Source organism: Teleopsis dalmanni, chromosome 2, assembly GCF_002237135.1.
Source record: "Teleopsis dalmanni isolate 2A chromosome 2, ASM223713v2, whole genome shotgun sequence".
Taxonomy (NCBI): Eukaryota; Metazoa; Arthropoda; class Insecta; order Diptera; family Diopsidae; genus Teleopsis; species Teleopsis dalmanni.
The window spans coordinates 8,656,655-8,680,262 of NC_051847.1; the positions used below are offsets into that span (position 1 = coordinate 8,656,655).

The 23,608-nt window shown below is 30.1% G+C and overlaps 1 protein-coding gene across 1 annotated transcript; it reads right to left on the bottom strand.

Moving 5' to 3' along the window:
• Window positions 1–11,161: 11,161 nt before the first annotated feature.
• On the bottom strand, window positions 11,162–18,567 carry LOC119680066 (inositol-3-phosphate synthase). Its single transcript, XM_038092701.1, has 5 exons — window positions 18,174–18,567; window positions 12,573–13,271; window positions 12,275–12,517; window positions 11,690–12,157; window positions 11,162–11,617 (listed from the first exon to the last, which is right to left on the bottom strand). The coding sequence occupies exons 1-5, from the start codon at window positions 18,276–18,278 to the stop codon at window positions 11,456–11,458; spliced, it is 1,677 nt and encodes a 558-aa protein (XP_037948629.1). The 5' UTR covers window positions 18,279–18,567; the 3' UTR covers window positions 11,162–11,455.
• Window positions 18,568–23,608: the final 5,041 nt, after the last annotated feature.

Consider the following 23,608-nt stretch of genomic DNA (forward strand, 5'->3'; position numbering starts at 1 on the left):
CAAATTGTCTTCAATGGCAATTAAGACCATCTTCAAGACTTGTTGAGATTAGCGTCCGGATCACTCGACAATAACACAAACAATGATTTACATGTTGTATACCCGAAGTTAAAAAAATTGTTAATAAAATAACAAAGGATATTTACTTTAGCAGGGGAAATTCTTACTCGACTCTGACGGTGTGCAAGGCTTGCATGCAGTCAGACTTAACGTATATACGCAAAATCTCATTGAGGACATTTTACGCATATGTTCGAAAATAATTTAGAATATCGCCATGCATATAAATTAATAAGTCTTCAGGTATGTCTCCATATCTTGCAGACGTCTGTAATGACGAATCGATCCATTTTTAACTGTGCAGCATTGGGTTAAATAATGTCCTTAATGTTCTTTGTAGTAAATATCCATATTTAGTGAGAGGACAGCACGATTAACGATTAATTAGCACGATAATTAACGATTTTTGGTCGTTTTACTACCCCATTCCTCCCAAGCAACATTAAGATATAGAAAGAAGACAAAAACTAAATCTATACTGTTGAATTTAGGTAAATTAACAAATCTTTCGTCCTTAACGATAAACAGTCTGACATATTGGTAGAAAAAAGCTAATGCTTAGCATTCAACAAGAAAATGCTTCATTGTTAATTTTTCTGTAAGTTTCCACAACTTCTGTAGTGATTTTTCAGAGGAATGCTCAGTTTCTCTGCGCCGGTTCCTATACAAAATTGAACAAAAAGAGCAGAAATAGGCATTGTACTGTTCCTGTGGTTCCTTTTAATAATTCGCAAGATCTGGTCTTGTTATATAACCGGGAAGCAGAAAGTGTACTGTTTCATGATAATTCTCATAACACCTATTTAGTCAGAAAGAGAAAGAAAGAGTATTGAATCAGATTTATTTCTACTTTATCTATTAGTATAATAAATAATGAAGTTATCTTTGGTTTGGCACCTTGTTTTGTTATTACATACATATTATATATATGTAGGTATATATAGCACACCCAAAGTTTTATCACACTTATTGCAATTAAAAAAAGAACAGAGTAAAATATATGTGTAGATAAATAACCTAACCAAACTAATTTCTATTTCGTTTACGTTTTGTTGTTTTTTCCATGAAAAATATTCATGTGCTCTAACACATAGGTGTTAAGTTAACCATAGTTTATTGGATCTAATCGGAAACATATTATCTCTTATCACCTGTCTTGTCAAAAGCACTAAGGAGTGTTCACTGCCTGATGGCCTTTGGTATTTATGTACGAAATAATACGCAGTCGAGCAAAGTAATTGAGAACTGTTTCACTATGTACGAGAGCTCAACCTACTAGCGCAGTGTCATAAGCAATTATAATTGATGAAATAGCCGTTGAGCTTATGTACATGGTTGTTTTTCCACTGAGTAATAGTACAATCAATTTTTTTTTATAAATATTATTGTTGTTTCGTTAATTAATTTAATAACGAGGCCGATGGAAAAGAATTTGGACAACTATGGAATACGGGTATCATTTTCATTGATATGGGGTTAAGTGTAAGATATTTTTTTTTTGGTTTTTGTGCCCTGTACAGTTCAAGGAAATGTCACTTTAATAGAGTAAATGATATTAACTTCTAAATTGAGTTTTTATCGGTGCGTAATTTTTTAATAGAATTAATTCATTTATTGAGTTTTTTTAAATTTAACACACAAAAGCTGTTTTGTATATACATTGTATATCTAAACGTACCTTGGACATTCATCGGAGAGAATATTTTGACATTGATTGTAACTGAAGGCTTATCAGGGAGTTTAAATTTACTTGCTATCATACTATTTTATCATAAAAATAAAATGATAGAATATATATTAATTTCTAGTGTTTGATCTCGATACATATTATATGGTAGATAGGTAGGTTGGAGTGGAGCCCACTTGAGCTCAAATGTTGGCTCATTTTGGTAGCACAGGAATAGCATTAGTACGTCTATAGATTTAAATTAGATAAAGGAAAACCAACCTGACAGTTCTATAAACTTGGCCAGATCCCTAACATTACAGGATGACAGCTCAGTCAGATTGGAAGGACACTGACACATAAGATGCAGTACGACCGCGACAAAAAGAATTGTATGACATGTTCTCTAGTATAGAAATAATAGCTGCAATATTTGGACACTTAAGGCAATAGAACTAAGGCACCAATAATAATTGCAACAAGGTTAATCTGTGACATATTAAACTAATAACAAGCTAGTGAGAGTATAACAATACATAGGCGTCATTATAAAGAGGGTCTTAAAGTTTAAAATTCAAGCTGTGAACACTTTAATGAAATCTCATGGACTACATTAGCTGACATCTAATATGGCAATAAAGAAAAAATGAATATACAAATCTTTATGATGACGTTCTAGAAGGCAGTTTAAAATGAGATGCATTGACTGTACTGAAGATGACGTGAGAATCATATGAGTACATCAGAGAAAAATAGAAGAATATTGTCTTAATATGGTATATTGAATACTTTTGAATCATATGACAAATGACATAGGAATATATTATGCGTAGAGATTTGGGAATACCATCGGGAACATTTGAAAGTGAGATAGAATGTTTGCATTAAAAAGGACTTTAGAATAATACAATCACATAAAAGAAGCATGAAGGAATATTGTTGAGGAAGCTTGAGACTTTTATTATATTTCGGTTTGTAATATTAATAATATATATATATATATGTTGTTACTGTAGTTAACCCCATATAGTAATGAATGCTTTTTTTTTAATTAATAAAAAAACTGTTAATATTAAATAGTCATATTCGTACATCAACCCCATTTTTTATTTGCATTTCTGGTATATTGAGATGTTTTTTTTTGTGTTTTTCTAGACATCACTTTTTTCAATAAGATAACTTAATATTATAATAAAGTATATGTATATTACCAATTCAAATAGTTCTCTTTAGTTCTAATTGATAAGGAACCAAAACATTACTTACAAAACATTAATTACTTTTGATTAATTTTAAATAAATTATTTTAATTACATTTTTTGTAACTTTGTGAACATTTTTTAATAATTATTAATTTTATTTATTTCATTTTGATTTTATTTATTTTGTATTTAAAAAAAATGTACGCACCACGATATTTTTTTTAATTTTATTTTAATATATTTAACCAGATTCACAAATTTTAATTGATAAAATAATTATGGACTATACTACGTACTGCAAATACATGAATATCTTAAATATTTTCAAAACTCTTATATGATAATAGTCATATTATTATATGTATTAGGAGAATATGCTCTATTCTTAGCGTGTAAGTAGATCCGTCTAGTAGCAACCCATGAGACGGGTTGCTACTATTGTAGCATCTAGATGTCTATATTAGAAAAAAAGCTTGCCTAAAATTTGAAAAACACTTTGTCAGTATGAATTTTGTTTGCAGTTGACTTCTTTTTAATTAATTAATTGAAATTTAAAAAAAAATTAAATTTTATTATTTAATTGTTTTTATATTAATTATTCTCATATTTTTAGTTATTAAACGCAACATCTTTACGTCGATAGAAAGACAACCGTAAGCGCCGACAAATCAAGTAACACTACTACGGTTTCGTCGATGAAAAAAGATGAAACACTCTCACACCGAACTGCGAATCTCTTGCGGTGTGACTACACAACAGTTAGACTCAGTTGACGTAACCCACTGAAATATAGTTCACTAGCTTAGATTACATTGACACCACTTCGGTAAATATTTCATACTCAGCGTTAGCATTTATGAAGATACTCGTGAAAATGTACCACAATTATTTTTATAAAATATGAATGAATAATATTTTCATGATGAAAATTAAAACTCCATTAAAGTAACATAAATCTAATGGTTGCAAAATACTAAAATACTAAAGTCCTTACTAAAGTAACTTAACCAACTGACTCAATTGTTTGAAGAGGCCTTACCGTTCGTTCGATGGCGAATGAAGTGAAACCTATACAAGTATTCCCGCACAACTAAAATAGGCGGGAAAAAATATTCTTTAATTTAGGCTATTAACAAAATTAAAAAAGGAAGTGAACTAATATGTGTGTGCTACAAAGAAAAATAAACAAGAATACAATAAGGGAAATATACATATTTTCATAAGGAAGTGTCAGTTGTCTAAACACGTGAATTTCAACCACAACAAAAAAAAAACATAAAACAATTTTACGGCTCCTCGGAAAGTGCTTTGGAAGACAGTCAATAGGAGGTATAATTAATTAAAAATGTTTTTCATGCCTATGAAAATATTTACTAACTTGTCTGTGTGTCTTCATAAGTTGTGTGATTCCTTTTGCTAATATTTTAATATTCCTTAAGTAAATTAAAAAATAAATATTAAGGAACTAAATAGTCCTTTCAAACCGATCGAATTATGCACGCTATAAGTTAAAGAAAACTGAAATGTTGGAGTACACGACAGCAGTGTTTATATTGTTAACTGCTTTGAGAAGAGCCGATATTGTACCATTGCTTTAAAAGGGTCATCCATGAAACTATTTTTTCAAAACTATTCAATACCGCGCCTGTAGTCAGGTCCTTCCGGGGTCTTAAATTGCAGCTGAAGTAATCAAAACTATCGTCAGTCTTTTTCATTTTATTGATAATGAAAAATTTATATCGTTTTGTAAACGACAACACTTTCTAATTTATAATTTACTTAGATCAGATTATCATCGTCAATAGCACCATATTTCATAGGCTTCAAAGATATTTATCTATGCTATATACACGGTTATCTGCTCCAAAAGTAAATGTCAATTAAAGATTTTTGTGTTTAAGATTTTTACCAAAATTTAATTACAATATATTACTTGGTTCACATCGTTAGGGGTGAAATGCAATATTATTCAAATGTATTGCTCGGGACGTCTTATAGTAATTGATGCTTTTAACAAAATTGTCGATGACTTGTTGACATATGGAAATAGTTTGGTCATAACTTTGTAGATGTTCAAAGCGTTGACTTAAACCTAAAATGTGTTTAAGCTTACAAAAAAAAAAATAGTGTTGACAACATGATCTTATATTTTCCTATTGTATCCTATTAATTGTTCTATTCACCTTTCTATAAATATATTACATGATTATTATTATTATTAATAATTAGTTCTAGTGTAAAAGTAATTCACATTAATTGATGTCACATACCATTCATATATATCTTAAGGAACTCCTATACACTAAATACATATTATTCTACCGTATACACTTCTCTGTGTATTGTGCTATACGCCTACAAATCGCCTTAACATTTCAGCTTAACATTAATCTTCAGATCCTACAGGTTTTTTGACAGAATATATATATATATACATATATAAGCTCCAAATGTCTATCGTTTCTTTGGGATATACTATCGGTTCTATGGGATAAATGCAAAAACTATTAAAAGAAAAAAAAATATATGATAAATATTCTTTAAAAGTATTCAGCCGTTAGCAGTAGACAATGATTCAGCCAGAAGGATAAATTATTTCTGCTTTAAATATTTAAAAAATTAAAAATACGTTCTTAGGCATAAAAAACATTACTTGCTTCAGTAAAGCCACAGATTGACTTCCTCGTCCAAAATCAGGTATACTTAGTGCAGTAAACGTGTTTATATACGAACTGTGCTTGTATATAAACCGTATCGTACTATCTTATCCTATATTATCGTTTCTAAATGAGTATGCGATCTCTTTTTTTGTGTTACGGTTTAAAAATATTAGTGGACTTAATTACTAACTCCCAATTGTAAGTTCTAAGATTTTTAGTTCTACAATATTTTATTCTCCGTAAAATTTGAGTGCGACTAAAAGAAAAAATTAAATTTTATTTAAAACCATATAATAATTTCAGAAAGTTCAGTTAGCACGCAATCGCTTTTAAATCCCACTTCTTCTTCATCACTCCTTTGAGGAGTGAGCGTGTAAAATACAACCCCGTTCCGTTCTCACGTCTGCAACACTAGTGTTCATCACAGCTATGTTCTGTGATATTATAATTCATAAGAACTTCACTAAAATCAAATTTTTTACTGTAGAATTTCACGAGTTTTATATTAGAAGGCTTGTCAGTTATTGGGATAGGCCAGTTCATGATTTATGACACAAGAAAAATATATCGTTCCAAACAAATATACATATATACGCAACGTGTTTGTTAAGTTTAGGTGTATAATTGATTATTCAAATAAAAATATGTTGCTACCTCAAGCAGTAATATAAAAATCTCGATTAAAAATGCCTTTTGTGGTGTAAGGAACCTCTACACTATGGAAGTTCATCTCTGTGGCTGTTAAACATATCCTATTTATTAATTTAACATTTATAAGTTAGAGTTTTTGATAGAGCAAATATAAAGCAAATATTAGACGCATCGGCTGCATTTTAACAAAAGTAACATATAAAGATTTTTGTGTTTCCAAAAATGCTAAAAGGTTTTTGGCAAGACCTGAACCCAGCCATAATGTACTGACTAGATATATCTATAGCTAGTTTACAATACACTTTCGTGATTTTGTGGCGTTGAACTCTGGTTAACTCCACTGCTTTTTTTCTAGCCAGACTATAAAGCAATGTGTACTTAGGAATATCTGCATCGTATTATCTCCGACTGCCTTTAGCACAAAATAAATTGTTTATGACAGGCTGAATTAAATAATGATAACTGACAGATACGCCGACAGCTGTCAGATCAGTACCTGCTTTTCTGATGTCAGTGAACGATCGTGTGTACTAATTACTCTTTGAACAAAGATATGATGTCTTATTCCTAAAATATCAAGGCTTAAGTCCAGAAACCCTGCTGATGTAGTCAACTTATATCTCTTACGATGAAACCAAATATTCTTTATTCACTGAATATATAACCAAGGTCTTCTAGACTAAAGTTTATATTACTACTCAAATTTTTCCAGCTTCTGAAGTAAAAGAACCTCAAATTACTGGTAAGAGTCATATTAGAGCACAACACAGGTGAACGCCAAATGGTCACGGTAAGTATCATGTCAGATTCGACTTGTCAATCTGGTCTCAAATATGTGGTTAACACAGATGAATGTCTACCTAATGTCTTTAAATTAATTAAGGAACCAAATTCTTCTCTTATTTCAAATCATAATGGATTGGGGTCCATTATTCTGATTGCATTTAATTGTTAAGCATTAAAAATTATTAAAAAAAGAATTCATTAACCTAGTTTATGCACCATAGAAATTTAGTTATACTTCCACAAGTTTTTACTTTCATACTTTTTGATAATATTTTCTTTCGTCAATGTCATCCATCATTAAAATGGACTGATTGTACAGTGGATTAGATAAGCATTTTCGAAAGCACACGAGTTTGCTAATTTTGTTTATATTTCGCTCAAGCATCTGGTGACTAATTTTTGGTAAATAAATTTGGCTATAATAAATTGTTTCGATAATGTGTGATTCCAATATAATATGTTGTGTGGGCAATTAATGATTAAGTCAAGTCATTTGTACCGATAGATAAAAAATGAAAAAAAAATGTAATGAATCACAAAAGATCCTTTGATTAAGACTACAATATGACTAATCACGGCATTATAAATATTGCTATATAAATATCGCTATATTCACTTCAATCCCTTTAAATCAAATCTTTTTCTTTTAAAAACCAATGATTTGTTGAAAGATAACATACATGGTATTTAGATCATACAGATTCGTAGTATGCTTGCTATGAGTTAAATACTATTATAAAACGTATCGGTTATTTTTTATGAAACTGAGAGTATTTGAAAGAAGAGATTAGTTGAAGTGTGCTGGATAGATATAGATATAAAAAGGATATTTTATGGTATCGTTATTTAGGAAAAAAGGGAACAAGAGAAAAAAAAGGGAACAAGAATATTTATAAACTTATCCCTGATTTTTATAAAGAACAGTTTAAATTGACAGTAGTCTTTGTGAATCTAAAAATCTAATCTAATCTAAAAATAAACTGTTAATTCAAAGAAAACATGTGTAGTAATACATACCCACCATATAAAATGAAAGGAACATTTATAGACTTCTCCCTGATTTCTATTAAGAACAGCCCGAAACGTTTTTTATCTCTTCGAATTTATTAATCTATGGTTGTGTTTAATCTAACTTTTATTATTATTATGTTGAGGCTAGTTGATTCAGTGCACTTGAGCAGTTTTACTCTCTATTAACTGCGAGGTTTTTTCATAACCCCTCTCTACGCCTTGACAGGATTATTGTTTATCACTTTATCAGACTATGCAGTAATTGACCTCAGATCTGCATACCTCCCTGAAGAGCCTGTAATCATTCTGAGACTCATTCTGATAACGCGATGTTAGTAACCCTGTCAGTTTTCGTAAATAATTTCAGGACTGTATCTTTTATGTACTTTTTGATCGGATCAATCTTGAGGTCCCTGGGGATGTCATTTGTCCTAATGTACCATAGCACCTTGAAAAGTCTTCTCAGAGACAGTTTAAACTGACTGTAGTCTTTGTGAATCTAAAAATCTATGGTTGTGTAGGATTGAGTTCCTACCATATATCATTTCGGTTCATATTTAAATGCTACTTACATTTTTAGGCTGTAACGAAAACAATTCTAAAATGTTAGAAAACTTAAATTTATTAATTAAACTCAACACATATTTTAATTTCTTCAGATGGTATAGATAAATTAAAAATCATTAAAACCGTTCAAAGTTGTTTAGTTTTTTGAGAGTTCAAGATTTCAAATTACAAGCAAATGTTTGGAAAAGTAGACTCAAGTTGATAAATCCTATCTAAACTAATATTGATTGTTCAACTCAGTAACATATTTTTAATATAAAAAAAATATTTTTTTAAAGTTTAGAATATTCACTTAGAAATCTTTAATCTTAAAGCCTAAAAATGATAGAAAATATTTGGTTGATATTTAAGTTTTGCGAGTTTATTGCGAGTATGTGCGGAGCCTACTTTCACATTGTTGGTTCTTTAAACCAAATGGAACCACTGCCGCATAACTCGCTATACTGTATCACCTACATAGGATTTTCGATTTATAGTTTATATGCAATCGTTAGTACATATTTTGGAGAGACGATTAGTGCATTAGGAGAGGGCATAATTGCATCGATTGGAGTTGTACTATTTTTCATAACAGCAATATGCTCATTATCGCATATGGAATCAGATCTTCATTTATTACATCTGACACAACTCGAAGAGGTCAAGCATCCATACTTTCAAACTACTCTCAGTCAAAGCTATTGCTCGCTCGTAGCTGGTGCAATTTTTCTGCTTCACGCCCAGCTAGCATTCGACTATATGGTTACAAGAAAGAGTGGTTATATCGAAACTGAGGAGGCAACATGGGAACCTCCTTTGGAAATCGTTTTTTTCAATGAAAATTTTCAAGAAAAACTTATGAATACGGCTGTGTACCGCAAGTTCATCACAATATTAAATGCACATCAAACACCAAGTGCAGTTTAACGGATATTCAGTGAAGTTAAATGAATTGTAATAATTAATTTAATAATGGAATAATGTATATTCCATATGTGAAAGACAGTGATAACAAATTTGGATATGTTTAAAATAATTTTTTTTGTAAATATAAAGAAATTAATTGGATTGACACCACAATCAGCCACTGCAGTACATACACGTAAAAGTTTATTTGAGTTGTAAATTATAGTTTAGCTAAAAATTAATAGCATACTTTTAGCCTGTTTCGCGTAAATAACATGCAAGCATTTTCGCATGAGTTAATACCCAGTAGGAAATTTATAAATTATTAAAAATGTAAATTATAATACATTTACACAAGTCTTAGACTTGTACATTACTATGAGATTTATTTTGCACTGCGAGGTAATATCTATAAATAAAAGGGATTCTTAGTTGGATGTCAAGAACGATGTCGTTTTTGGTGCACATGCTTGTTCATAGATAAGAAAAATCATTAACTTTGCTTGTTGATCTATGGTTAATTCAAATTTAATAATAAATACATAAGGGAATATTCAATCAGTGTCTGAAACAGACATAAGTGCTTAAATAGATTTGTAAAAGGCTATAACTTATTCACACAACTAAAGTTAATAAAAAAATCGAAATCGCAATTAATTCGGCATTCACACGACATTTTTATTTATTACACATATCAGGAATCTTCTTTTTCTGAGAAAAATTTGAATGAGGAAATGCAGCAAAAACTGACGTGCAACAAAATGCTGAATTTGACGAATGTGACGCGTCTTATGACGTAAAGAAACTGGAAGGGTTCGAATAGTAATAAAAAAGCAACAATAAATAATTCAATAAATGAATCAAATTTTTTTTGTTGCTTCTACATTACAGTTTGAACCCTTATAGAATTTTTTTATTGTTACGAATAATTATAAGATTTAAAATCTTCACCGACTTTCTCTCGGTACCGACTTGACAGAGCTATCATCCAGCAAAATTAGTGATTTGCCCATGTTTATAAACTTATCAGGTTGGTTTACTTTTGCTTGAATGGGGAACCTTTCAGTGCTGTTTGGGATCCTTCTGCTCTGCGTATGATATCATTTGATATTAATAGACGGTTCTGGTATAATAACAGTCTATTATTTGAGTTCAAATAGGTTTTGATGCACAAGGCCGCCATTCCAACCTAACCTAACATGCGAATAATTTAATTATTCTTTAAAAATTAATGAGGTATGTTGGTCATTTTAGAGTGCATTTTGTTTTTTTATATTTAATGTGATCAGTTATAATTATTTATAGTGGGGTATTGCAATATAATAGGCTTCAAACTCTATAATCAACATATTGAAACTAATAGACTCTACTAATGATGTTTATCATATCAGTTATGAAAATTTGATTGAGATGCACTGTACAAGAATAGAAACTTATTAACAGATGATAGTTCCATGTGCAATCCGGTATACGTACTGTAGTCATTTATCCACACTGACGATTAAACGCCCAACAAAGCTACAACAAAAATATTTACGAATAATCGTCTTACGAAAACTGCTATTAAATTATATGATTTGCACTCCATTTACTTAGCTAGCACTCAAATGTATTAGTTTTATCAAGGTTTTAATATATTTTCTTATATTTAAGAGAACTGGTACTTTGAAATACAAGTATACATTTATTTTTGTTAAATGGTTAGTTTCTTACACAAAACTTTTTTTAAAAAATTTGACTTTTAACAATACTTAAGACTAATTTGTATGACACTAATATTCCAATTCTTTATTTTGTAGATACCAACTACAAAATGTAGTAAATACTATCAATAAACCTAAGTACTTGTCATGTGTGTTTCATCTAATCATACTGATATTTTATACGTTAAAGAACATAATGTATGATATCTTAAAAGAATTCATTTAGTTAAATTAATGATAATGAATATAGTTTAAATTAGATCATTAGCGATCGGTGGCACAATCATTGCCATTCACATGTTCCTTAACATGACCATTGGTATGACCGTTAGTATAACCATTATCCTGTGATTCCAAAGCACAATTTTTGCCGAATGTTTTCATCTTCTTTATTGCAGGTTCATGAGCAATACCAGAGAAGTCGAACTGTGAAAGAAGTAACAACATATTACTAGAAAAAGTAATTAAAAACAGTAATTAAAAAACTATCAATCATACTCTTTGTTCCAAAGTCATGTGGGAGAGGGGTGCAAGACCAATGCATCCACGTAAAATATTTTCAATAGCCGCACGTTGACGGAACAACGAATTGACAACTTGAGAGCCACGAGGAACTAAAGGTGCCTTGCATAAGTAACTCAACAGTGATAGTACAGGCTTGAATGGCACCCATTCAGCATTGGCACAATTAGCGTTTTTAATGTGTATGCGAGAGCAAAGTTCGCCCAAAATAACCAGATCCAAAATCAATGGTGTAGCTAAAAGTGAGTCTTCACAAGTGTTATGTATCACAAGTGTATTGTGACCACCCATCATGATTTCAGAAGTGTATTCATCCATAGCACGTTTGCTGTCACCCACATAGGGCACATACTTTATAACTACAATATGATCAGGATGTTCATTTGGCTTGTATAGAATGTTATTTGAAGCAACCATGTCATCCACAACATTACTTTTTGAAATCTAAATACAGAAGGTATTTTGTTTGAACAAATGTTTAATATGTTTAATAAAATAAAGCTTATACTGAAATAATTAACGTAGTAGTAGTATTAGTAGTTTGGTATGCATTCAACTAACCTCCTTAGAGCGAAATTGCTTCGGTGCTGATAAATTTTTGCCATCGTTATTACCTAAATGATTATAACTGGCAATAGATACTGGCTTTATGCCTGCTCCAACCAAAAAATCAACGAGCACTGACTTAATTTTGGTTTGGCCCGATTTGAAATCATCGCCAGCAATGAAAACTCCCTTATGTTCAGCCAATTCAATCAATCCAGGCACAAAAGTATTTTGTGGTGAGCCATTAATGTATGTACACTAAAAAACAACGGTATTTAGCAAACTTTAAATAACAACAAATTATGCAACTTACTCCTTCGGCTATGCTTGCCATAGCAAAAATAGTAGACGGCGATATTTCTGATTTATTAGCCTTTAAGGATGTCTCCAAATCTTTCATAGTTGTATTTAGTCCCTCGATTACACTACAAAAGCGCTCTGTATTAGCTGTCCACAAAACAATGACTGTTTCAACACCTGATTTTTTCTTGAAGTCTTGTATATCGCGACGTATCTGTTCGTATTGTTCAAATTTCGTGCCTTCAATAACATTATCAGCACGTTCCGATTGATTTGCTGCTATAAAATCGGAATCGTAAATCGATGGGCGTGGTTTTAAAGCTGATAAATCTTTATAAATTTGATCTTGTACACCTATATCGAGCACTTGAGCACGACGCATAGCTTCACCAATGTTTAATCCACTTATATCCCAACCATCAACTAATATATCATTTGGATTAACCATCGGCACTAAATCCTTCATTGGTACATACACATCTTGTTCTTTTTCGTCGGAACCAATCAATACAGTAGACGATTGAGTAATTGAACCAAACCAATTTGCTGTATTTAAACCAGTACGTGTACGCCACTGCAATTGACGACGGTTAGCTTCTAAAGCAGCAGTAAGTGTAGAACCATTATTGCCACCCCAGCCAACGAGCATAACACCAACTTTGGGCACATGTTTCTCGGTGCGAATTTTCAAAGCGGTTGTTATGGGATGAACCTAAAATATTAATACAATTATAATTAATATTCTATATATATAATTAATATTCTATATATTGAATAAGAGTTCAGAAAATTGGTAAACAGTAGAACAGTAGAAATATGCAATTAACAATTAATATATGAAAATATGTGTTAAATTCGTCGAGTTAGCACAATCGATAAAAGTATAGGATTAATATTCATTAATATATGTGTATATTTACTTAGAGAAAAAATTTCAGTGCATTAATTTTTAATTTTTATCAATTATAAACAATTTGTTTAAAAAATATTGTGGCATTTTATTATCTTGCAATTTTTTAATATTTTTAATTAATAATGTTAGTATGTGCCTAATGTATCATTATCAAAATCGTGACTTCCTTTGTAAAATGATAGATACATACTAGTCCTAAAAATAGCTTTAGGCAAAAGTCGATAAGTAGAAAATATCAGACGATTCACATTTTTATACATTTCACTTAGATTGTCACGTAATGATAATAATTAGTTAATTATAACTTTAAAATGTATGGAAGTCATCTGAATAATCTTTTTAACCCCTTCAGCACTACGTCACTAAGAAGTTTTAAATAATGCTCTTGTATATAATTACTATATTAAATTATATATGTATATTGTTATTATAATGAGCAAATCGTGTGTAAAATACAATAATGTATGAACTAGTCAATGGTCAATGGTATTGTGTTAGGGTAAGGCCCCTATGCACTGCGGCCAGCTTGATTATTGTGTACCCCTTTGTATTTAGACAATCAGTATTTCGACAAATCGAACCAGCTCCTTCGGAGGGAGTTTTCGAAGGTCTTCACCCTCTACTTGGTATGTACCTAAAATTTTGTTTCTTCTGTGGCCTAGTGCATCACAGTTGGTGATCAGATGTTCCATAGACTCTTTCACATCACAACAGAATCTGAACTAACTAACTAGTAACTAATTAGTAACTAATGATATGAAACTTATGATATAAGCATATGATAATTTATATGATATCGTAGTTAATAGATATGATTCTATTAAAAGTACTTTTCAATAGAAAGCGAGCATCTTGTCTATTGAATCACTACACATTTGTACTAGTACGAGTATGGTCAATGACGGTTACATTCGTCTGACGAAAAATTAATATATTTCCATTTATATTTAGTCTTTGTGATATTTAGTTCTCTTAGAAAACTATCACCCTTTATATTTGATTCATATCATATGATTCATGTCTCTAACAGTTTCAATAATTTTTTAAAAAAATCTCTGCATCATTAAAACTGATTTTATCTGAAATCATAGTTTAATAACCCTCTCGAAGTGGAATACAGCAAAACAGATTCAAACACGTTTCTTGAAATTTATTATGCCTTATCAAATGGTTCGACATTTGCCGCCTTAAACTAATTAGTATTTAATCTGTTCAAATAAAAAATTGATTAACTTATCTCTAAACTGTTGACTATCGATAAATGCGACAAAAACTTTAAACACAAAGAAATTAATTGATAATATATGTAAATGTGTGTATTTTGGAATCGTGACACACAATATCCATGAACAAGTACATAGATACAAGTATACAGAACATATAGAAAATTATATATTCCAGATATGGGTTAGGAGTTGAGAGTACCGACGATACTATACCGGCCGGCTTTAAAAAAGCGGCACAACATGAACCGGCAGTTGCTTAAATATGGTGACTTGCAGATAAATATTCTTATTTTATTGGCTTTAGGTACATTAATAGGAGTATATTGGTGTGCAAAAATGTGTGTTAATTTTGGTAATTAACATGTCTCAAACTAATATATTTAAAAAAAAAAGTATTTGGAGTGTTTATCGCAAAAAGCGTTAAAATTTTTAAGCATTACGTGTACTTGACAATATATAAAATGTGATTTTAAATACACACAGAGAATTCGGAGCGTTTAATATGCAATACATTTCCTTATCAATAAATCAACATAGAATCCATTTATATTCCCGTGGTGTCTGAAAATTCAGCAGCAGAAGCGCATGCAAATTGCTTTCGAATTATTTTTATTATTCAAATTTTGACTATATCATGCTTATATAATATTAAATAAATATTTGTGTTTAAAGTGCAAAGGTGTGATCAGTAAATTTACATTGAATAACACTTCACCAATATAATAAGATGCATAATATGTATTTAGGTTTAGTGTTTGATTATTTCTCCAAATATAAACCTGAAAGTTATTAGTATTAGTCTCTACTCGATCAATAAAAGTATCTTTTTCATTCTTCTATAACCTATCACCTTTTAAAAATGACATTAAAGCATGCAGATTCTGTGGAATACAAAGTAAAATATCGTCCCTTTTCATCAAGTTTTAAATGCATTGGTTAAGCATGCACTCTTGAACTACAGATGGCTCTCCGAAGGCTCTTCAAAGTGCCATGGTACATCCGCACGAATGACATACTAAGAGACCTTAGAATAGATCCGGTCAAAAAATACATAAGGGACAGAGCACTGAAGCTATATTCGAAAATCGCCAGGCTGCCCTACTTAGTATTATCTAATCTCAAAGTAATCACTAACCGCACGGAGCGGTACGCAGATCTTAGATCAATCATTGTATAATCACGAAGATTATGAGGAATACTCAAATTAGTCAGTCAGATGGGTGAACCCCCCAGCCATCATAGAGTAAAAGTGTGCAAATGCAGTAACTCGGAAAAGGCTCAACATAAGATGAATATGTTAAGTTTACCAATAGTTTTAAGTTCTCCTGTTTAATTAAGGACATTTTTTCGAGAATCTTAAATGTCTATGACCTAAAATCCATTATATCATTTAGGAAAGTAGTTAATCAACAACATATTAAAATCCTTCTTAATATACAAAGAGAAGAAAATATACCAGCAATGCCGTTCACAAAACACTATAATTGTTAAATATAGATTACATAACGTGCTCATAAAATTTAATATAATATACATAATTCAGACTAATATTAAAAGTTCTACATTTCCAGTACTTATCCTCAACCATTTTGTGAGATAGACCAACAACAGCACCGCACAAATAAATTATTATGTTAGAAACGTGATATAAATTTCTTTAATATGTAACATTGGACCATTAATGTGTAAATCAAGCCTAACACAATTTTGAAGTATCGTTCAGGATTATAATACTTAATATCATAAGTGGCTTTTCCAATTGTCACCAATCCGCTAAGAATTCTCAGTTCATATATAGTTTTGGCAAACATTAAAAATTTTTATAACAGGGCTGTCCAAACCAGAACCCACGGGCCACATGCGACCCGCGACATGTTTCTAATCTACCACAAATACGCAAATTTTCCTTTGATATATTTTTTGGTGAAATTACATTACTTTATTTTTAGTTTCCCAAAAAAATAGATTCAAATGTATAATTAATAAAGCTAAAATTGACATTAAATCGTATTTTTATTTTTCAACAAAAAACCATGGACGTATGTATTTGTTTCTGCAGCCCTGTGAGTAGTATTGACCCGCGATCGTATCTGCTCTGGACAGCCCTGATTTATAACAACATAATCTAAAAGGATTTATTGTTTTAACTGGAAGTATAATCAGATAATTCAGTTTCTACTCTGTACTCAGTAAAATAAAGAAAGTATGCAGCTTTAAAGTTTATAAACCAGTAGCTCTGTATTTTAATGAAGAAGAAGGAAGGATTTTCAATGATTTTCGTTTACAAATAATAATAACAATCTGACGATTCGGTACTATCTGACTGCAATGCCTGGAACAACTAATTTCTAAGGAAATCTCAGTCGGTAGAGCTTCAAAAATATATATGTAGTGGAAAAAATGTATCAAGCGAAGAAGCAGTCCCCAAACTCATAAATATTTCAAATAAGAGATGAAAGAAGAAGCAACATGTGCATCCTCTGATCCATCTCATTCATGTTCTCTTAATTTCATCACATATTTTAATTAATTAATCTTATTCTTGTATGGAAAAAATAATATGTAATTTTTTTATTTATTTATTAGAATATGTTTTTTTAATTCATTTATTTCCTTGCTAGATGCATTATTTTGGTAAAAAAATGAGCTCTGAAATGTAGAAGAAAGAAAACAAAGAACATAAACAATCACACTTAATTATGTATGTATGCAAGCGTACACATCGTACTATTTACGACCTTGAACTTGTCACGCCATTACAACATAGAAGATGTCAAGTGCAAGTCCATTGCCTTAACAGCCATGCAATGCAAACGAAAACGGATTTAAAACAAAAGCGAAAAGAAAAAACATCATCGTAGCATAAATAGTGCACAGTGCGCAAGTTTGCCGCCAATGTAATAGCAGAAAATAATAGAGAGAAAATCTAATGTGAAAATAAATACATATTTCAATAGCTTTTGAAGTGGAAAATTTTTAATTTTTTTACAATTAATATTTTTTTCTTTTTGAGATTGTAAACATTATATTTCTTCAGTTCTTTTTATTGGTACATAATTAGAAATCTGTATTAAATGTTTTTGTATTTTTCTACAGAATTTTATTTAATTGTTTATAAAACATGTTAAATGTTTATAGTTTATTCGCCGAAAGTGAATACATTAACACTTCTTATTGTACAATTATTAGCGCATGCGCTAAACAAAAAAAAATGCGGCATATCCTCGCTGACTTCGCTGACTACTTACTGTCAGCTGAGAAGCCGCAAGAATTGATGGAAAATTTTGAAATTTTTTATGCACAGATAAATGTTACACATATATATTTGTATGCAAATTATTGCACATATAAACTTCGAACAACATATGTATGTATTTATTTTCACCATTTTTGGTCAACTACGTTCTGCGGTTTTACATGATATCGTTTGTGCATTCAAATGTACATATGAAAATCAATTGTTTCTAGAACTTACTTGGATTTTCCCATCGGCATTACGCTTCACTTTTGTAGTTTGATATTCATAATCTGTTTCAATAAATTTTTCACTATTTTGTACTTTTGGTGAAATTATTTCCATTTTAACTATGACTTTTTTCCTCTTAAAAACTGTAACAACTTTTATAGAAACAAAGCAAATAATTTTCTAACAAATACGCAGTCTTATTTTCAGTGGGTGTAGAATGTATTGATTTTCAAGAAAATATTTATCAACTTTATTGAAATATTTATAAAATCAATTTAGAATTTTTCAGTATTTATTTAATATTCAATTACAATTTATTAAAATCTTATTTTTATATCACTTCAACTTTGAATAAACTATAACTTTCGGCAAACAATACTTATACCTCCACTGCTTTACGTGAAATGTAAGTTTCTCTTCATTTCACGCTTCTATTTATGCATCAATTTTTCTTGATCTCGCGTAAAGCAAGCAATCGTTCTGCTTCGGATATAACAACAACAACAACCACAACAACACAATCGTTTAGCCAAGTGTGCTGCGGGTGGGATTGGCGTTATCACATATTCTCTGACATGCGGTTGCCGGTAAATAATAACAATTGAAATAACAATTAACTTGATACATAAAAAACAGCTAACGTACCTTTAGTATACCAAAAACATTGGCGGACTTAAAAAACTTATATTTATTGTTATTGTAATGTAATTTTTTTTAATATAGTCAGAGAATTATATAAACTACATTTAAATTTCTTATTTTAAATATATGTATGTATGAATGTATGTATGATTTATTTATTCACAATAAACATATGAAATGTACATTTAAAAACTAAAACATATTAAATGTACTATAGGTACTAAAACATATTTTATTATTATTATGTTACATAATTATGAATCAGAAAATTATTTTTTGCACATATTTTTAATGTAATTGAATATAGAAATACTTTTATTTTCAAACAGGTGTTCTTGTCAACGACTATTTATATCCGTACTATACATAGTGTAAACAATAAAAAAAATGTATGGTTTGTGTTAAAAAACTTTATAGAAATGATTAAAAACATTTGTTATTTAATTTTTTGTTTGATTTAATATGAGTAAATATATATGAATTATAATAAAGTTAACAAATATATTTTTGCTTGCGAAACACGGAGAGTAATATAATATTTTAAAAAACCATATGTGAATTTTCAGTTACCCTTAAAATAGTAAATTGGTTATATCGCTAACTAAGTCATGTCAATAAAATTAATACATATATAATGTAATATATATAAATAAAACTAATGTATGTATATACAAAAATATATCAAACTCTGAGAATAAAATTGATACTGTCATATACTACGATTTTTGCATACCATAATATTAACATGCAAATTGTTTAATTCCTACTTGTTGCAATCTCAGTAACCTGAGAGCAAATAGTAGCTTTCAATGATTGTTACAAAACACATTTTATATATTGTACATATGTTATTAACTATTAATATATAAGTTTTCAAATGAGTACATAACAAAAATATCGATATTAGATGAAAAGCAGAAAATAAATGCTCTATTTTCAAAATTAAGTTTTTTGTTTTAAGCGGTATACCCATAAAAATAAATATGATTGTAATTAAAGTGTTCAAAAGGTCTGCTAAAACTTTTGGTCAAATTAACGCCAGCTAAAATTGTTTGATGCTGCGGATGCTCACATTAATTTAGAGCTGCACGCCAAGAAGATGTGCAGGGCTTTCAAAATATACTTCAATAAAATCACCTGAATACCTCATTATCATATTTCAATGAAACATTAGTTACAATGGATCACCTTGGTGATCACATGTTCTATACAGGAAAAGTGCATTAGGCAATAACCAGAGTAGTCCCTAATGTAATGCCTCCAAACAAAGGAGGAAGGAACAGGAATTTAATATTTGTTACCTTTTATTTTATTATAGTAAATTAAAATATAATAGTTTTTTACTTAAAAAGGAATATGTATATTGTCATGCAATTGAGCATGTTTTTTTTTTGTCTGGGTATTAAAATGCTTTTCCGTGGCGAGTGATCATCATATTCGTTGTTTAAATTGACGATCATTTGATATCCTGTGTAACATAGGACATAGTTAATGGATGTGAGCTATTAATTACTGCGACAACAGGGTCGTCATTACATTTAATTTTTGGCAATTTCTATGTTTTATTTTTATAATACGAAAAATATATAAGTAAGAAATTTTTAAATATTTAAATTTTGTAACAAATAAAAAATTAAGTAGCAGTCCATTTAGCAGTCCAATGAGCCAACAATGAGCTAACAACTTGCTAATTGAAACATGTAAGAAAAATCTTCTGAATGCATCCAATGATTTTCTCCACCCATTTGTCGGTTCTTTTCAACATGTGAAAAATAACTGTAGTCCACATTTCAAAACAACGTTTATTTGGTATAATTTCTAATGATTAGAAATGAAATATGACAGCTTCTATTATAGAAAGCATTTAATCGATTTTACGCCCTTATCATTATCACACTATTTTTTTATTAGATAATTTTTTTTGTGATTTAATTACTTTTACGTTTGATTTTTGACATTTATTTTATGTAAATGAGTAGATAAAATCATAAAAATAAGTAGTTGCTATCCAGTAATATTTATATATTATATCAGTTATATATCAGTTTTAACTTATAAAAAGCTTAAAATTTCATTACAATTTTTCTACATAGAGTATTTGGCTTTTAAGTTAAACATCAGAAAATAAACCTATTTAGTCTGAGAAAGAAAAAAAAATTGTATGGGTGGGGTACATTTTCAATATATATTTAGATATGGGTTGTTTTAACACAAAAAAACCGAATAGCTTTAATTCATAAATCATTGTTAAATTTCGTGCTTGCATTTCCAATTGGTTTTAAATTTTAGTGAGACTAGTTTTTAGGATGTCTTTTAGACTGTCTTAATTTTTTAAAACCTGGACATACAGAAAATATCTATGCTTATTTTTTCTCTGCAGCTTTTAAAATTCTGGTTAAAGGGAATGACGGTATTGGTGTGTGCTGACAGGTCATTGTCTATGATCTGTCAGCACCGTTATGAATTTTAATACCGAGGACCCTCAATGTCCTCTAATTTGTGTCTATGGTAAAATAAAGTTTTATAAAATGTAAGTGCAAGTGAATAGTTCAAAAAGAGGCGGATCTTCTTTTGATGGCATATTTCTTTTTGTTAAGACGACATAATAATTATCAGTGAATAATTGTATATAAAATGAATAGTATATATAAATTAATTACAATCTTTTCAATTTTTATCAAAATAAGTATGATTTTTATAAAGGAAGTAAAATATATAATTTATCAAGTTTACTTTCACATTTTCTAACACGTGTTTGTTGTAGAATCTAATTTTTCTGGATAGTCTATGCAATTTAAATGTCATTTCCTTTTATTTTATCATCATGTTTTAATATCAACATTAAAAAAAAATTCTTAAGGGCCGCACTGATTATTCCAAAGAAATAAAAAAGAATCATTATGAAAAACTTAATTATGATAAAAATATATAATACACAAGCATATTGTAAGATAATGCTATAAATTTTAAATATATGTATATTTTTTAATTTTCTTTAAAAATTTATAAATGTTTAATAAACTCGTTTACTTTTCATTTTTCGAGCCAATTTTGCTTTCTCTGGCCTATGCTGGCTATATGGCCAGAAACAGAATATGTTGAAAAATACTATATATAATAATAGGACAACTTTTTAGTATTAAATATTTCCTTGCAATCTACAACGTTTGTTGGCTATATATTGTTATCATTTATTTATATAAATGTGAAGAAATTACACAGTTACACAATTTAAGTTTAATAAAAATGTTTGAAACCTAAAAAAAGTTTCCGGATTTCCGACGCACTCCCACTTAACAACGGATTTTAGTAGACAGCTATTTTAAACAACTTTTTCTTCTATACTATATATCAATATAGTTCAGTTTTGGAGATATCGGCCTTTAAAGTTGAAAACCGTACATGAAAACTGTCAACAACACGTAGACGTATCAGATGATTGTTACTGGAAATTATATTCGTAATTTGTATAAACAATGTACATATATTATAGCAAACATTAGTTAGTGATAGATGACGTGTGTAGTCTTGTTTTGTGTTCTCAGTGTGAAAAGTCTACAACTTAAAAATTCGATTTCCTGAGAAGTATATCTATTCTGTTAATATATTCTAAATCAAAGAACGACATACTATAGACTACGATTGCACATTACCATAAAGCATTAAAAATATTGTAATATTTTTTATTGATGATATGACGCTATGGTGTTACTCATTCTAGGCCAGGCTTAAGCTTTATTGACCTTTTTAAATCAGTTTCTACTAAAAAAACTGCTAGACACATATAAAAATAAAATAGTCTTGGAGTACTTGGTCGGTTTTGTCTAATTATAAAAAAGTTATTCTCTAATTTTTTTCACATATGCCAAAGATCAACATGTAGCTTTTCGATTGTTTCTTCCTGCTGAGGATATGCTTGGCTTATGTATCCGCCTATATATCGTGAATAACATCTAGTTAGGTGAAACTCTCCGCTTGATGATCCTTATTCGATCATCATTTTTTCCCTATAAAATCGTTATAGTCTTTCACACAACATCTTACAAAAATATATATTGGGGTTTTACAAACATAATCAAATATAAATAAATAAACTACAAACGTTCTTAACATTGATGATTTCATTCTAAACATCATAATAGACAAGTAATTCTCAATGCATTTCCTAAAATATATAAATCTCAACAGTAGTAATTTTAAGAAACCAATGATTCATATAAATTCAAATCTGTTACGATTTAGAGATTTAGCAAAATTGAAGAATGTTCAATTGCTTCACGACTCCGTAGCCAATATTCGATGTTTGTTATTACTACACTACCGTAACTCCCTCGGGGGTGTCTAACATCTCTAGAGGGCGCGTCCGCAGGTGGATATGGGTGGTAGAAGGGAAATCAAATACCTCCCGCGGACCAAATAGGCCGGAGAAGCAAACTCTGTCATCAAACATGGACAGCATAGAATCTCAAGGCGGCGGACGAATCAACAGTATGGTCAACGGCGCAAGTTTCAAATGGTGTTTCTATTTCAGCGTCTGTTCATCATGTAAGGTGCGGCTGAAAGCGGTCGTCGGACTTGTAGCAATCGGATCGCTATATAAACGTGTACCACGCCGGAATCTCGCTGGGTCATCATCCACCGCATATGTGAATCGTCAAATCGTCAAATCAAATCAACGAAACATCTACAGCTTGGATTCAAACGAAAACGGAACAACTTCTCCAAGAGGTAATCGACATTCGAGTAATCCCCCTGCACACGCTGCAGCAGGCACACCGGATTTGGAGGTGCCAAACCCATGC